The sequence below is a fragment of the Urocampus carinirostris genome, chromosome 9, assembly GCF_059441175.1.
Source record: "Urocampus carinirostris isolate Australia breed hairy pipefish chromosome 9, RoL_Ucar_1.0, whole genome shotgun sequence".
NCBI lineage: Eukaryota > Metazoa > Chordata > Actinopteri > Syngnathiformes > Syngnathidae > Urocampus > Urocampus carinirostris.
Window position 1 is genome coordinate 15294347 of NC_142357.1, and position 18058 is coordinate 15312404.

Consider the following 18058-nt stretch of genomic DNA (forward strand, 5'->3'; position numbering starts at 1 on the left):
GTTGGTGCATAGGCACTAACTAATGTGACATGTCTGCATTTTGCAAGTGGGATGCGAAGAGTCATTAGTCTTTCACTGACACCCACTGGTGACTCTGTGAGCTTCAGCAGTAGGGTGTTCTTAATTGCAAAACCAACTCCGTGAAGATGGTGTCCGCCCATGGGGTAACCCTTCCAAAAGAATGTATAACCCTCCCCCTCTTCATTGAGTGAGCCTTCCTCAAGGAGTCTGGTCTCGCTGAGCGCTGCCACATCCACATTATATCGCTTCAGCTCGTTGGCAATGAGTGCTGTTCTGCGCTGTGGTCTGTCCAGACTGGTATCCAGGAGTGTCCTTATGTTCCATGCTGCAATTCTAAATGCTATTGTTTTTCGACCGCATAGTGGAATGTCCCGACAGGCGCGGTTTCCTGTCCGGGTACTGTGCTGAGTGGGCAATCTTTAGGCCACCTTTTCTAGGCCTTTCCCCAATTGGGGTGAGCAGTGCGGCCACTAAATAGTGCTGCTCAGACGCACAGGGGTCTGCCGGAAACAGCTGCCACTCAATCCCAGCTGCTAACGACCCTTGCCCTGTGCCGCTGACGTGCAGAGGTCCAGCTAAGAGCTTCCAGCTCATTCAAACCTGCTCCCGTCACTGGATACTCCATCGCCGCCAGACTTTTGTGATCGGGGACTCAGGTAAAAGAAGATACCTGCGCAATGATGGTTTTTAAAGTGGCGTAAGGGGTGCGCTTTCCCCAACGCCACTATCTTGATTGTAGAGAAGACGGTTCCAGTGGCAAGGGAGACCCTAGACGACCGGCATCTTCCTACAACTGCAGGCGGCTGCCGGGATCCAGGTCTGTGGGAAACCGCCTCAAAGCGTGCCGCCACCAGCTTTTGGGATCACTCTTAGTCTGGACTCTACCCTTCGACCTGTTCGGCTTGGGTAACCCTGCCAGGAGTACGAGACTCCCGCCGACATAGCTCTAGGGGTCATTGAGACGCACAAAGTGCCCCACCACGATAAGGTGGTGATCCGTCGGGGCAGGTAGTACAGGTGATTGGGGGTGTGGTCGCAGCGAATGGTTCGAAAGCACCACTGGCATTTGGACTGGGGGCCAGGGTTGCTCTCGAAGTCGCCCGCCCTAAGAAGAACAGAGAGAGGAGAGTAGAAGAGAGAGAAAGAGAGGAACAGATAGAAAGAGAGAAAGACAGACAGAAAAAAGGGGAAAAAATGCAAAAAGGGGGGAAAGAGAGAGAGAGAGAGGTGGGGAGAGAGTAGGAAAGAGAGGGATAGAGAAAATGAGAGACAAGAGTGTAAAGGGGGAAGAGAGAAAATGAGAGACAAAGAAGGAGAGAGGAGCAAGAAAGAAAGAAAGAGCGAGTCTGAGTGGACTGAGTTGGATTCGTAAGGCTCCCCCGGGAGAGAGCCCTTCGCAGGACACCACGGGAAGGTTCCTAGTCTTTGTCCTGCGCGTTCTCCTGTTGTTGCAAGTAGACTGTGTTGTGCACAGTATAACACTGCCCCTAAGTGGCCAAATTGCGCAAGAGCTGCTAATTGTTTTGCCTGGTTACTTGAACATTCTCCTAACAGGTTAATTGAACTCGTTCACTGCCAACCCACGTAGTTTAACGACCTTAATGGCTGTCAACGGCAGTGAATGAGTTACGCACGTCTTCTTTTTCAAGTTCGCAGATTAACATTTACCCACAGTTGAAACTGCTGACTTTGTCCTGGAGTGTGTTTTAGCAGTGGCAGGCCGTGCATTTCACACCTAGGCCTTCAGTGATGGCATTTTCAGCTCAGGGGATGGTGTTATAATGGTAGGTCTGTGCAGCCCTTAGACATTTATTTTGTATTTAAGGGGTGCACAAATTAAAATGATTTGACTTGAATTGACTCGACTATAGTAATGTGTTGTTCACAAACGAACTGGCTCCATGAAGCAGTTCTTGGAAGTGATAGATAGATAGATAGATAGATACTTTGTTCATCCCTGAAGGGAAATTCACATTTCCAGCAGCATCCCTGAGCTGAGAACAATCGAGAACAATCGAAAATAACACGGGAGCTGCTGGAGTGGCTGCCATTCGTGACGGCGCCGGAAGAAAAGATTCAATTTGAATCATGTACAAACAAACAAACAATTATTGATCAATATGCATTTTTCCCCAGGGTTTCTGTGAAGTTGAGATTAAACTTAGTGAGTATAAAAGAAGTTGTATGTTATCTCTTTTTGATTAATATATGAATATTTTAATTTATGTTTCAGAATACTATGTAGCAGAATATTAGATTTTAAACTTTGGTGCGTTACCGCATCTAAGCAGCAACTCCTTATGCCTGCAAGAAGGCCTTGAGGTTGCCAACTCAAAATCTGATTGGCCAAACCAACAACATATTTGACACCCATGTTATGCTACAAGGACCCTCAGATCTGCATTTGAATCCCTCCAGGCAAATGTCTGACCCTGGCAACGAGTAATGACTGAAATGTGATTGGTTAAATGTTTAAATATCTAAATAAATAAGGCACACATCTACAAACAGTGCAACCAGAGGGAAAGCAATAAAAGTAAGACATTTTTTAATTATTTAAGTATTTCTGGACAAAATATATTTACATCATATAATTCGGATTTTTTTCTAGGCAAGCAGAGAAGGCCTTTAAGAATAGTTTCCTGTATGATGCGAAAATGAAATTGATCCATCCATTCATCCATCCATCCATCCATCCATCCATCCATCCATCCATCCATTATCTGCACAGCCTATCCTCAGTAAGGTCGCAGGAGTGCGGGAGCCCATCCCAGCTATCTTCGGGTAGTGGGCAGAGGACACCCTGAACTGGTTGCCAGCCAGTCGCAAGGCAGACAGAGACAACTCTCTTGCTCATTCACACATAGGGACAATTTGTACCGGCCAATTAACCTGACATGCATGTATTTTGGGAATGGAAACTGGAGTGCCCGGAGGAAACCCACACAAGTACGGGGAGAACATGCAAACTCCAGACAGGAAGGTTTGATCTCATGACCTCAGAACTGTGCCGCACGCGCGCTAACCACTGCCCCGCCGTGCTGCCCGCAGATAATGGATGGATGTCAAAAATATACTGTAGTACGTATGCGCCCAAATTACAGATATATCATTATTTAAAATGAATAACTCGTATTACATTATGAGGCAGGGTTAAATATATATTGCATTATATTCAGAAATCAGAAATTACATTTATTTGATTTCTAATTTCACATTGTGGAGTTAGGTTCGGCTCGTTTTGTTTTGAATATGGATATGTCATACCTGTCACCTTCCACAGTTCCATGCCCGTACAAAATCTTCCCGTACAAAATACAAAATAATCGTACACCATATTTTTTTTTTCGAAATGATGCATGATGGGAAATCCCCAGGCGGCAGACGCATGCGATTGACAAATTTGCGTTTTTTCGTACAGATTTCGTTGTACGTCGTACTTGTCTTAAAATGCATAAAAAACGTACTTTGTATGGCAAAACCGTACAGGTTGACAGGTATGATATGTTTTCCCTGCAAGGAAAAAAAACGAATTTTGGTATGCACTTATCAGCCTACTCCCTTTGGAAACATGTTTATGTATAACATCATTGTATTGTACAGCTTTCTGTGCATTTTTTATTGTTTTAATTACAATATAAATAATGATAAAAATTGCGTTAATTAGTGATTGATGTTTTTTTGACAAAATCCTCCCAATTTAGGCAACGTGATAATTAATAAAATTGATAAGTCGTTCCTCTCAAACCTCGAGTCCGTGGAGACCCATTGGATGACTTAATCCAGTCTGCTCTAAATTCTTGAGTATATATAAAAAAAGCAATTATGTAGCTCATTTCTATCAAAAGTTCTGATTTTTCTAACATAAATGCAAACCAAATGCTCCTTCCCGCCACTAGGGGGCAATAAAGGCATAAAAGAGTTTCTGTCCAGCCTGTTTTTTGGTAAAGAAAATAATGTGCAGTATTTTCTGCACTTCATAATATTCTACTTGCTGATCTCATCTTCTGGCTGAAATCGTCACTGCAGCCTCTGTCCAGCTCCTCTTGTAGGGCATGCAAGTAAGTGAAATTCTTAAACACGCTCGAAAAAACTATTACTCATTGATATTTTTGGGGTTTGGGTTGGCACTTGGACCGTATTTAAAGAAGTCATTTTCTTACTTTCACCATTTTCGCCTTGGAATCAAAGAAAACTGCGACCACAACTTTTATTTGTGTCCCCATGATCCGTTTGTGTGTCCACAACAAAAAATACGACAAACTAAATATTAAATTTAGTGCTTAAAAACAAGGACCTTATATGTTATTCTGCTTTTATTCTGAAAAGCAAAAACCATTATGGAAATATAACAACAAAAATACTACAAAAACACAACTTCTGTAATATTACATAAATACGAAATAATACTTCAAAATACTACAAAGAAAATACAGAAAGAATACTACATAAAAACCTACATGGAAATACTTCAAAAACATTCCTAAAGAAATACGCCAAAAAGCATTACAGTAATATGATAATAATAAGATAGATAGATAGATAGATACTTTGTTCATCCCCGAAGGGAAATTCACAAATATTACGACAGACACTGCAACATTACTACTAAAGAAAATTATTGCAAAAATACAACAACAGTGATACTACAAAAAATACTCTATGTACTATAAACAATCCTGGAAATAGCACAGAAATACTACAAAACTACTTTTATGGAATCACAACATAAATACTACTTCAGAAATACCAAAAAACTAAATATCAAATTGAGTGCTTAAAACAGGAATCTTATAATTTGTTTTTTGCTTTATTGTAAGTGCTTCGAAGCCAAATCGATTCATCTAATATATATAACGAAATATAACAGGTAAATGTCTGCATGCATATTTTATTCTTTGAATATGTCTCCAGCAGAGCCGACCAAAGGCATTAGCGAGCTAAGCGGCCGCTCAGGTCCTGCAACCACTAGGGGGCTCCCAAGAGTGGTCCACTTTTTTTGCTGCTAACTTTGTCCTCACTGTCACTTTGTGCGTCCACTCAAAAATACCTCTACAGAAATACAAAAAAAATACGTCACAATAATTACAAAACGAAATATCAAATAGAGTGCTTAAAAAAGGTGCTTCGTATATTATTTTGCTTTCATTCTGAATGTAAACAAATAGTATAGAATTACTCAAAAAATGCTACAGTAATACAGTAATATCATATTACAAAATACTACTAAGGAATTATTTACTCCAAAAACACTACAAAAAGGCAACTACAGTAATATGACAAAAATACTAAAGAAATGTGACAAAAATACTACGATGTAAATACTAGAAACATTCTACAAAAATACTACTAAAATACTGCTTTGGAAATAGATCAATTATACATCTATTTAAATACTAAAATTACCAATACATAATACAATCATATAAAAAACTACTAGAGAAATATTACAGCAAAAATACTACTACAAGAGGTTTACAACAGAAATATTGCAAATTAAACCTGTAGCGATACTACAAAAATTATCCTACGGAAATATCACAATAATACTACAAAAAAAACTACAGTAACACTGTACTACAAAAATACTACAGAAATACTACAGATATACAACAAACATTCTTATATGGAAATACTACAAAAAAGATAATACTACAGTTATACTACAAAAATACTATAAATCATAAAACTACTCTAATAATAAAAAAATACTATGAAAATACTATATATGTAAAACAAAAAAATCTATTTTCGAAATACAACAAAACTACTACAGAAATACTAAAAAATACAATGGAAATAATACATTAGTTGTACAAAAACTACAGAACTTCAATAAAAATCCATCTTCAGAAATACTAAAAAAAAAACACCTAAAAAACTATAGTAATACTTGAAAACTAAATAACAAATGAAAGGCATAAAACAGGGACCCAGTATAGTAATTTGCTCTAATTGTGGTCGTTTCCAAACCAATTTGATAAAACAAATCTATTTAAAATGACGTATAACATGTCAGATGCGGCCCCCGACTCCAATAGTTGCCCAGCCCTGGAGTAGAACGTGGAATGAGTTCTAGTAGATATGAAAAATTAACAAGTAATAGGGGGGCCCAAATCTAATATATCTTAGGGCCCCATGAAGGTTCGGGCCAGTCCTGGTCTCCAGGATCGCCCCCTTCCGCCAAGTTTTCGAACCCATTGCGCCCCCACCTCTTGCCCACTCCTGCTTTAGCGCAGGTGCGCACTTGTGCGTTTCAAGCGGTCGTTGTGCGCGCAGGCGCCTGCGCTGACTCTGCAGAGGTGTGGACTTTCTTTGCAGGCGATCAAAAGAAAGCGATGCTTCATCATCAGGCTCAATTGGTGTCACGCTCTCCACACTCGGGACGAAGAATTCGCACGGGTGCGAGAGTTGCGTCATGATACCGGTGTGACCCATTCGGGTTCCCGTGTCGTCATGTTCGGGAGCGTCCAAAAATGTTTCTCCATCGATTCTCTGGTCGGGAAGCAGCAGCAGATCTTTCGACCTGCCTGCATCCAGCCCGTCGGGGAGCCCATCCGACCCACGGCGCTGCGCTTCCCCGAGGTCCTCCACAGACTTGCAAGCATCCGGACTTCGTACCCGTCCCTCGGAACCAACTTTGGGTTTCCTGCGTTGGGTCAGCATCCATCCGGATTCGGAGTCAGAGTCCTCTACCCGCGCGACGCCGCCGGACCTCCCGCCTCTTGGATCCATCGCCGATACGCGCTGCCAGGTAAACCCGAACACCCAACGCGACCGTTTTGGAAAAAAGGGAAAGTTTTGCAGCGTGACTTCATGATGGTTTTAAAGAGAGGCGATTGCTGTTGTAATCATTTATTCTGAATATGCATTACAAATACTGCGAGGCTTCCTCGTTATTGTCAAACAATGTAAAATACAAAAATAAAATGAGGAAGCTACATAAACCAGAAAACAAAGGAAGAGAAAACAAAATAAACATATGGGAAAGGAGTGAGCAGAAGCGTAGCTTATTAGCTCTCACCTATTTACAAAACAAAAACATATATATATATATATATATATATATATATATATATATATATATATATATATATATATATATATATATATATATATATATATATATATATATATATATATATATATATATATATGTATATATATATATATATATATATATATATATATATATATATATATATATATATATATATATATATATATATATATATATATATATTTCCATTCTGATAAAAGATTGCTACTTCCTGTGTTTTTTGAAAAAAAACAACACACCTGATATTTTAAGACAAAATTCAACAAAACCACCAAACCCGCTCTCCAAACGAAGCTAACTCTTCAGTACATTTATTTCACTGTGCACTGTTTGATGCTTTCATAAAATGTATGAAATAATAATGAAAACGTCAGAGCCTGCCTCCCATATCAACAAATAAACCACTTAAAATTTGTCTCTCCTGCGGATATTAAGATGTGGTGTCCGGGACTTTAATACATCCTATTTGCTGATGCCATCTTCTGGCTGGACTCATCATTGCAGCGTTTGTCAAGCTCGTTTTGTTGCATGTGCAAATATCCTAAATTCTTCGACGCCCTTAAGTAAACTTATTTTTTCATCTTTTGGGGGTTTAGGTTGGCATTTGGACTGTTTTTGAAACAGACCTTTTCTTACTTTCACCATTTTCATCGTAGAATAAAAGAAAAACCCCAGCACATGCGTAACATTACTCTCCTTCCCCCCACGTCCTTCCCTTCAGCGTAATGCGCTTTGTGCCCGTAACACCGAGGGTAAAAGTAAGATAAAAGGACATAGGCGTGGTGGAAAAATATACAAAAAGGCTATTTGAACTCAGTTGGGCATTGTTAACACACACTTAAGAGACAAAATATTTGATTTTAAACTTTTTAAGGACACCTCAAACTACGCACCCCATCTTTAGGATCATTGAGGCTCATTTTGACTGTCATTTTTGGCGGAAGTAATGGTTTCAGAACAAAGTGCGAGCAGCGTTCTTTCATGAAAATGTCATGAAATACAGCAAAGGAGAAGGATACAGATGTATTTAGGGGAGTCTGCTTTGTGTGCAGGGATCAACCCACTCTAAATTTCTCTGGGTGCTTGGCTACGTTTCGGGTGTTTGCGGTTTGTTTCATGGGTTTTTACCGTAAAGGTGTCTCAACAGTGAACGTGCATTATTTAACAAGATTCCATGGATACATACAGCCAAAACGGGATCTGTTGGTTCAACACAGTGACTGTGAACTGTAGTTGAAACTTTGTCAGGACCGAACCTGTAGGGAATTGTGTTACATACAGCAAAATTTAAAAGAGAACATAAAACACCACAGTCTACAGTGTCATGAAGAGCAAAATCTAACCCTGACCCCTGCCCTAAATTATATTTTATTCAACCTTGAATGTTATGACTTTCCCTAAATTGCTCCCAAAAAGTAAAAGAAAAAAACAAGTTTTATTCAGTCATTTCCATGTAGCCTGTATAAAAAAAAGCTAAAAAATGGTCCTTAAAATAAGGACAACATCCATGAAGGTTTCAAACTAATGGAAGGTCTTCAAAAAGCAATATTGCAACTAAATACTTATTTTTTTGTGTATATCTCTTGTCCTGTTATCTCACCAAGTCAGCGTTTTCAAGAGGATAAAAAAGATCAAAAAAACGATCAACAAACAAAGGCATTGGGGCACATTTTTGAATTTCTACATGTTTCAGCCATCACGACCGCTTTACCCGTTAACCTTCCGCTTTTCTTCCAAATTTTCAAATGTAAAGAAAAAAAATCTAGACTCAAGACTAGTATTTTAGTCTACGGGTGCTTTATATTAAAGCCAGACCAAGTCTTGTGCGTGAATAAACCGCTCCAACGATCGCACTATATTTCTGTTTTGGTAAAAGTTTGCCACTTCCGGTTCTAAACAAGCACGTTTTTTGTAATATTCTTGAGACTGATAGGGTTTCACTCATAAAAACAGAATGCGCGATCAGATCTGCTTTTTAATGTCAAAAGGTTGGCATGAATGGGATTAAAAAGGCAAAAATATTTACAAGGTAGTGCTTGGAGACTGGCCTAAGTTCGAATAACAGTGCCATGAAAATTAGTGCATTTAACAGTAACAAAAGTTACCAAATAGATCCATCGATATACAAGACATGAGTATCAATTTTTTCAATGCAAATGGCAAGATGGAGGACCACTCCTGTGATCCATCCATCCATCTCTTCTTCTACCGCTTACCTGGGGTTAGATTGCGGAGGCCGCAGCCTCATCAGGTAAACCCAGACCATCCTATCCCCAGCCACTTCTTTCAGCTCATCCGACAGGATCCCGAGACGTTCCAAGGCCAGCCTTTAGACATAGTCTCTCTAGTGTGTCCTGGGTTGTTCCTGGGGCCTCTTGTTGGTGAGACATGCTTGGAACACCTCCAGGGGCTGGCGTCCAGGAGGCATCCTTATCAGATGCCCAAGATACCTCCACTGGCTCCTCTCAATTCGGAGGAGCAGCGGCTCTACACTGAGTCCCTCCCAGATGACAGAGGTTCTCACCCTATCTCCAAGGGAGAACACAGCCACCCTGTAAAAGAAACTCATTCCAGCCGCTTGTTCTTTCGGTCATGACCAACAGTTCATGACCATAGGTGAAGGTAATAACGTAGATCGACTGGTAATATGACGGCCCGGTACAGAGTACGCATGACGGCAGACCATGCAACGATTCATCTGTCAATCTCCCGTTCCATCCTACCCTCACTCGTGAACAGGACCCCGAGACACTTGGGGCAGGATTTCATCCCCAACCCAAAAGGAGCATGCCACCCTTTTCCGGCTGGGGACCATGGTCTCAGACTTGGAGGTGTTGATCTTCATCCTGGCCGCTTCACACTTGGCAGTGAGCTGCTCCAGTGAGAGTTGAAGATAACGGCTTGAGGAAGCCAACAGCACTACATTAGGGTCAGGTGCGTGGGGGGCTAAGATGTCCTTGGCGTATTGATCCCCGGCTACGAAAACCAAAATGTATAAATGAACACAAATCCTGTTACATCTAAATATGAAATAAATTCTATTCATTTATATCTTTATGAATTTTGTCATTTCTTTCCATATCTAGTTTGTCATGTGTTTTGACAAAATGTTTTTAAAATCATGGGACTGGTTAAACTCTTTGAGCTTTCATCTATTGGTAACAAAGCATTGCAGTTAATTGGTGGACTCATCGATCGCTTTTCATGTTATAGTTGATCAGTGAAGAAAGGCTATGCAGATGATTTGTGAACTAGATGCCTTTCTCACTGATCAACAGATGAAAAGCATATTTATTTTAATTGTTTATTAATTTATTTCTAAATATAGCAGGATCATTCCTCCATAGGTGGTAGCGCCTCCTTGTGTTTGTGCGTGAATATGTGTAGGCCAGAGCAATCCAAACCTTTCGCAAAGAGGACTATTTGATGAGCTAAAAAATGTATCGAGTCAATCATTCCGTGTTGACGAATTTCACCACTTTTAAGGCTCAGGCTCAAGTAAACCAGCTTTTTTAAAATCAACACCCGTTTGGTTACCTTTTAAGATCTCACTCTTGTGGAGCTATGGTGGCACTCAAAGGACAAAACTAAATCACCATAGTTTGTACAGGATTTCCGGACATATATCAATCACTCTCAACTTCACCTACCTACCACTGTAAAAATGAACATATACAAAGCAGTATATAAATACAGTTGTTAGTAAAATGGGATGTCAATAAAATGCAGATTAGGTAGTGTTACTGAAACAAAAATGACATAACATACACAATAACTAGTGTGGTCTTTTACAAATGGTGTTCACAGAACTGGTAATGGCTGTCGCTCTCTGGCAACTAAATGTTTTGCATTCAGTGTTTATTTAATCCGCCGCATAACAGGGCTTTGGTGCAGGTCAGATTGTCTTGATTTAAGACAGAAGCTGCAACCAGAATTATATTTGACCACAAGTTGTATTTTAGACAGTGCCGGGCCGTAGATTATAGACTTGGGCCTTCAGTTCTGGTCTGGATAGTAATATGTCGTTCTGTGAGCAGGTTCTTGGAAGTGAAATGTTCTATTTCGTTTGTTAGGACTCAGGTGGGGGAGGCATGATTTTAGCTGACCCTGGCCTCCGTTGTACGCCCGGTTCTATGGGTCAGAGGACACCGCCGTCGAGTGCGGTCCCCTCGAATGGCCCTGCGCCGCACAACATGTAAGGCCTGTCGTTTGTAATGAAATCCAAGACAATGAAGAATGACAGGTGGATGGTATAAAAAAAGTCAGTGAGAGAGAAGCTCGACCCAAACCTAACAATTTGACTCAGCCTGAAATTCAGATCGGGTCAGGCTTAGGTCAGGCTTAAAATCGGACAAACCCTTTTCCTGCTAATCATAGTTTGTGAAACGGGCGAAGTTTCTTAACACCAGCTTGCAGATGCCAACTGGGAATTTGATTGGCTAAACCAACAGCTTTGTCAAAGACTGATATTACGGAGCACGGCCTTTAGGATTTTTTGTGAAGGCGTCCAGGTATATTTCTAAACCTGCCAACAACTAACAGCAGAAATGTGATTGGTTTAATGCTTAAATGCTTAAATGTGAAAACACGCCTTTGAAAGCAGTGTAACCAAGGAGAAGCAATGAATGGAAGCTGACAGACAATTTGGAACTATTTTATCGATTGACAAAATATAATAAACATCATATGATTCAGATATTTTGAGGCCAGGGGAGAAGGCCTTGAAAACCCTTAAGTCCCACCACGGAGTTTGGACAATGCTCTGGTGAAGCCCCTATCTCTTAGTGTGTTAGATTATCACTATAATTTAACACTATAGAGTCATACAGCAAATTCAACTACATGTATAAAAAAAGGCCGCTAGTGCTTACCAAGGCGGATAATTTTTGCCGGTGCTAACACATTTTGTGCAAAGAAAAGGGTGGCAACTGATTTTGGAAGAGTTGGCTCTGCCAATACACTCCCTTTACACTATCAGGCCTTTCGAGAAGAATATGATGCGTGCCCACCAGACCAAATTGGCGAGTCAGCTTCAGCATTGACCCTCAACTTATGCTTTGCATGTGAATATGGCATGGCCGCCCGCTTGCTGCCATGTTCGTCGTCTTTTGTCCCAGCGCCGACCGCCGTTTTTGCGTTCCACGTGACAACGGCGGTGCATCTTTTCAGGCCCGCCATCAAAATCTTTGTTTGTATGTAAACCTTATCAAATGAGAAAGTGCCCGCAAGCACACGCGCTATCGGCTGACGGATAAACGCACACGCGCCACCCAAATTAGCCATAGTGTTCTTTTCATGCCACTTTTCCATATTGTCTTCTGGAACCCGAGGCTAACGTGCCAAATACTTTCTGCAAGTTTGGGCCAGGGTGCAGCTTCTCTTTACTACAGCGCTATCACGTAGACGTTCTTGGGAAACAAAAGTGCGGCGTGAAAATGCTTTACCTTCCTTGTGGAGAAGTCCAACTTTGTTGGCGATGGAAAGCATCATCCTCTGCCTTTAGGGCTTGGCCATAGGTGCTTTTGTCGGTCCAGAACCTTTTGTTGACATGATAGCTTTTGGAGACACTCAACTCTTAAAAGACGTGCATGTACCTAATTTATGTTTGTTAAATTGTTTTATGTAAGTGTACAACTTAGACAGCAATATTATTAACACACAGACAGAAAAAAAGCAAGTCGATTGTTTAGTCAATCAGAATGCAGAACACAATGTATGGTTAAAATTCGTGAACTAGCAAAACCACTAAAGATAAACTGCGATACAGCGAAAAATACTGTTTTTTTGTATTGGAGATTGTAGGTTTGACGCGGTGTCATAATGACCGGTTGCAAAGAAACTGCTTGTTGCACATACGGTATACCCGCCACTGTTGATCATTGGCTATCAGGAAATAATTTTGTCAGTTTTTTCTCGGGGATAACAAAGTTAGCAGTCTAAGGTAGCCAAATTGCACGACAAACAGCCAAGGGGCTGCTAACATTGACTCAACAGCCTCGCTTCTTGTTATTGACTTTTTGCACTGCGCTTAGGTGATGAAAGCAACAATGTTGGGGGCCCAGAGAATCTTCTGCTGCACGGCGCTTTCTCCTGCAAACCCAAACGGATCCGCACTGCGTTTTCTCCCCCACAGCTCCAGCGTCTAGAGCGAGCATTTGACAAGAATCACTACGTGGTCGGAGCAGAGAGAAAGCAGCTCGCTTTGTCGCTCAGCCTCACCGAGACGCAGGTGAGCTGAAGGATCTTGGGCGGTCATAACGGTGACACGCCTTTTCCCAGTGTATACCGCCTTTAACGCTGCTGATTCAAATGGTCAGTGCTTTGTAAAGTTCTGCAGGAGCTTGATGGTGATCTGGATCATAATCTTATGATTTGAGACAACATGTACTGTGTGTAAGCCCCTCAGACACAACACAAAGTTTTTGTCTGCACTTTGAAGGATTTTATATTTTATTTGTTTTTTTCCTAACAACTTCAAATTGACCAGTGTTACGTTAACATTACAAAATGTATAGATGTGTCCAGTACCTCTGACTGTAACATATACTGTATATCTTGTAATTTTAATCCCTTAACTATACTCAATACTAGGCATTGAACGTGTAGCGAATTTGGGTGGTCAATAACTTACTTTAACAAAAAATTGATTGTCCTAAACTCGCCTCACTTTCCAGGAACACTACATAAGTTTTTTTAGATAATAATATCCGAAAAATTGTTTAGTTCATCTAAAGGATGATTACACGACAATTTCAATTAAATTCTTGTCACAGTTTTTTGAAAGTTCAACATACCTTAATCAAGAAACAAACACTCTCAGATTTAAGGAATTTTCCGTACTAATGATCTCCCGAAGAATCTCAAATAGATTGCTACACAAAATAAGAATAAGGAAAAAGAGACAAAAAGAAAGATAGAGTGGGATCTTGGCTGGCACCATTAAGATAGAAATTTATACTGCAGAATTTTGGGCAACTGGGCGTTATTTTGGGCCGATAAAGAGGGTCTGGGGTGAAGTATGCGGTCCGGAGTCCTGGTTGAGACCAGAACTGCTGGTTGCTCTCAGCCGAAGCTTTGGTTCACTGCCGGCTTCTGGCCGGTCCTTTCTTTGTGACAATGGGCGCTTTAGCAAGCATGGATTAGCGTAACTACACTAACTCTTAGCCCAACAGTGAAGTAGCATGCAGGTTAGACCTTTGAGTTCTGGTTGATTTTGACCTGCTTGGCCGCTGGCTGCCAGGCAAAAATACCATACAATTCAACTACTTTATATAATTGAATTAAATCATTGGATTCAATATACATGTTCTGACATCATTTCATAATTGTTTTGACATTACAAGATGATATTCAAATGATAAGTATTTCTTGCGGGCAAAATAGCTAAGTTGGTTCCTGTTAAGCCAGCTGTTTTATCAATGATCACATCTCTCCCAAGCAAAGAACCTGCTGGCATTCTGTGCTGTGTCACAGTGTGTTCAAAGAACAGACTTACGGTCGTAACTTTGAAATAATCAGAATTTCCAAATCCTATGTTTCAGAGTCTCATGTCGTGTTGCCGTTTTTCTCGACGCGTAGTTATCGCTGTCTTATTTTGAAACTCCAAGTCTGCTTTCAGACATAGTGCTGGCCTCTGCTGATCCTTTCTGACTTGTCTTTGCATGTGGGCAGGTAAAGGTCTGGTTCCAGAACCGTAGGACCAAACACAAGCGGCAGAAGCTGGAGGAAGAATCCCCTGAGGCCCGAAACAAGCGCTCCCAAGGTGGCCAGCATGTCAGCAAATGGCGAGCCGCCACTCGCCAGGGCTCCACCCGACCTGTCTGCTCGGCCCGCTAGGCTAGGATGGCGCACGCTAGCCACTGACGTCGCATCTTGAAGTTGGCTGAAGGACCAGAAAGTTTTTCCATTTTCGAAGAAGCAAATACACTGAACAAAACCCCAAGAAAACACACAAACTTGCACTGTCACTTTATTGGCTGACAAACCAGGATTGTGACTGAGGTTTAAATGTGCAACATGTAGGTCACAACAAGTGCATCTCTCCTAAAGGCTTCTTTGAGGTAAGGAACTGGGCCGGAAAGTCCAGACTGGGAGCCTTGGTCCTTCCAGAAATGCAATAAACGATTTGGAAGGACCCAAGCGCTCACGCTGACGTCGTGCTTCGTCTTTCAAAAAGATACACGTGTATTAATAACACCAGAAAAGCAAATGGCGTCTGTTGCCAACAGACGGACGCCAGCCGGGAGCACGTCTGGGAACAAGACCAACACACAAACATGCAGACACTCACTGCATGACTTGCAGGAAACTTGAATTGAAGCAAAAGCTCCAAAACAAAAGAAGGCTGTCCAAAATGCGAAGGATCCAACTTAACTTTTGGACTTGAGTTTGTAACATTTGCACGACAGCCACCTTTCTCTCAATCCTCCAACGAGTCCTCTGAAATTAACGATCAGATTTTGTGCGGTGTCCTATAGTCAGCTGGTCCCGTTCCCATGGTCGTGTGATCTGGTGGGATACTTGTCCCAACTTGCCACCTTTGCTTTCCGAGTTTGAAAATAAAATAAAATCCATCTATATGCGTGTACCATGTGTTGCTATGGAAACCATACAAGATGCCCACCTACAGCGGTAGATAAAATCAAACAGGTGAAAAAGAAAATCTTCATTTCTTTAGAATAGACATCTTTGCAATTTGTGACAGACAGCTCCCTTTTGTTCTTGTAAATCAAGTACTTAAAAATACGCAATTTATGTGTACTGAAAGTTCATCCTTGACATACCGTATAGAGGAAACTACAATACATCATACGAGATTTATGGACTACATTTTGGGGCGGCAGTAGCTCAGGAGGTAGAGCGATCGTTTTAGGATTAAGGGATCCCAGTTCGTATCCCGGCTTGTCCGTGTTACATGTCGAAGTGTCCTTGGGTAAGACATTGAACCTCCAATTACCCCCAATAAGCAGGTTAGCGCCTTACATGGCTGCACAGATCACGGCCGCTATTGGGAAGTGTGAAGCACAATGTAAAGCGCTTTGGGAAGTCATTGACTTGAAAAGCGCTATATAAATGCAGATCATTTCATTTCATTTCACTTTCATTTAATGGTTTCCAATGACTGATACAGGACACATACATGCTTAAAATGTTTGTAAGTGCTTTAATCACCATAAACCAAGTTTTCAAAACTGAGCAATATTGCAAAACTCAGCAAAAAAACAGATTACTCAAAAAGATTTGAGTGATGCTCTTAATTATTTTAAGTTAGCTTGAAAAAGTTTAGGATTCTGACAGGATGATATAAATAAACCTTGCAATGTTGATGTTTACCTTGTATAATCAGTAGTATTATTTGGCAAATATTTAATGATACTATATAAAAGCGCTTGATCTGAGATGAGTAGTTTCTTTGACATTTTATGATTACAGAATATTCCAGGCACAGATGAGAAATAGGAGAATGGCTTATAGGATTCACAAAATGGCTGACAATTACTTTCATACGGGGAGGGCGGCTCAATGACTAAAACCTAAGGAAAACAAAACTGAGAAAAAGGGAAGGGAGGCGTCTTAGTTGAAACAGGTTTTAAAGGAACTGATATGAAGATCCCAAGCCTTATCTGCTTTCAAAATAAAACACAACTGAGCTTATCGTTGCAACTGAATAAATGACGTACTTATAAATGACTGAAATAATGAATTGGTTATAATAAAGAAATGATATAATCATGACTATGTATGCAATCACACATTACAATATTACAACATGCCTTGCCATTATCGATGATAGCTATTTTAAGTCCAAATCAAATCAGAATTATTTGTATGAGAGTTTTCAAACTACAAAATGCAAATTAAAGCATTAAATAAAACAGTAAAGGTACAATAATAATTCCCAGTCTTTCTCCCTATCCAACATCCCTGAAAGTCTTATACACAAACACCAGGATTGTGCAAAGAAAAGATGGCAAGGCAAAGAATAACCAAACGGGGAACCATACCTGAGGATAGGCTCATCAACACGGATAGATAGATGGCAGTAAAAGGCAGCAGAAAGGATTTTAAACCCCTACTCTTATCAGCAAGCATATGAACTGACGCACACACACATGCATAAGGAGACACAAAACTGAAAGAAAAGAACTGCTATAGTGTAAATAACTAAAGAAAATAAACACAAAACACACGCGAAATAAAAATTAATATAAGCTAAAAAGGGGAAAAATACTAATAATCAAATTCATCAAAAACGACAAGTTAAAAAGCCCCAAAAAGCGTCTGTCGTCATTCCCTACTTAAAAATGAACTTTTTAAACTGCTTTCTACTTCGAGATAGCATTTGTATGTTAAATAGATCGATTGAAAAGGAAACGACATCTAAGAGTGTGTAGGGTAAAAAAGCCCAGCACAACAATGACTACTCCATTCTTTTTTCTCTCCCTTTTTACGTTGGCCGCGGACCCGAACGACCTTCCCCCCTTTTTTCCCCAAACACTCTCTTCCTTTTTGTTTCCACTGGATTATCGGACTACGTACGCCTTTGTTTCCCCGGGACCACGTTTTTTTCATTTTATTTTTCCCGTCCACCTTTTTTGTGTTCGTCTTGTTACCACAGATGGAACAGAACTTTTGCATTCCACCTCAATTCAAAGAACTCAGGCCTTTAGGAACGGTGGAAAGACGGCACATCCCGGTGGACAGTTTCCAGACGTACCCAGGTCTCATCACAGAGACCACAAATCTTCAGGTGGATTACAATAAAGTCTGATAACATGAATTTTGTGATTGTGATTAAAACATTCCTGACTATGTATGAGTCATGACAAATGATGCCACTTGTTTGTGATGTGTGTCTGGTCAGGATATCCATACTACCAGCTATTCTGTTTTAATCTTCAGCCCCCTATTGTCTTAATAACAATTTGGGGTTGAGGTTTTCATCTCCCACTAATCTAGAAACCGGTTCACCACTGA

The 18058-nt window shown here is 40.6% G+C and overlaps 1 protein-coding gene across 1 annotated transcript; it reads left to right on the forward strand.

Annotated features, from left to right (window-relative positions):
* Window positions 1-6477: 6477 nt before the first annotated feature.
* On the forward strand, window positions 6478-17852 carry emx3 (empty spiracles homeobox 3). The gene is made up of 4 exons (XM_088344339.1): window positions 6478-6775; window positions 13114-13310; window positions 14753-14899; window positions 17700-17852. Exons 1-4 carry the CDS (start codon window positions 6478-6480, stop codon window positions 17850-17852), a joined length of 795 nt encoding a protein of 264 aa, XP_088200465.1.
* Window positions 17853-18058: the final 206 nt, after the last annotated feature.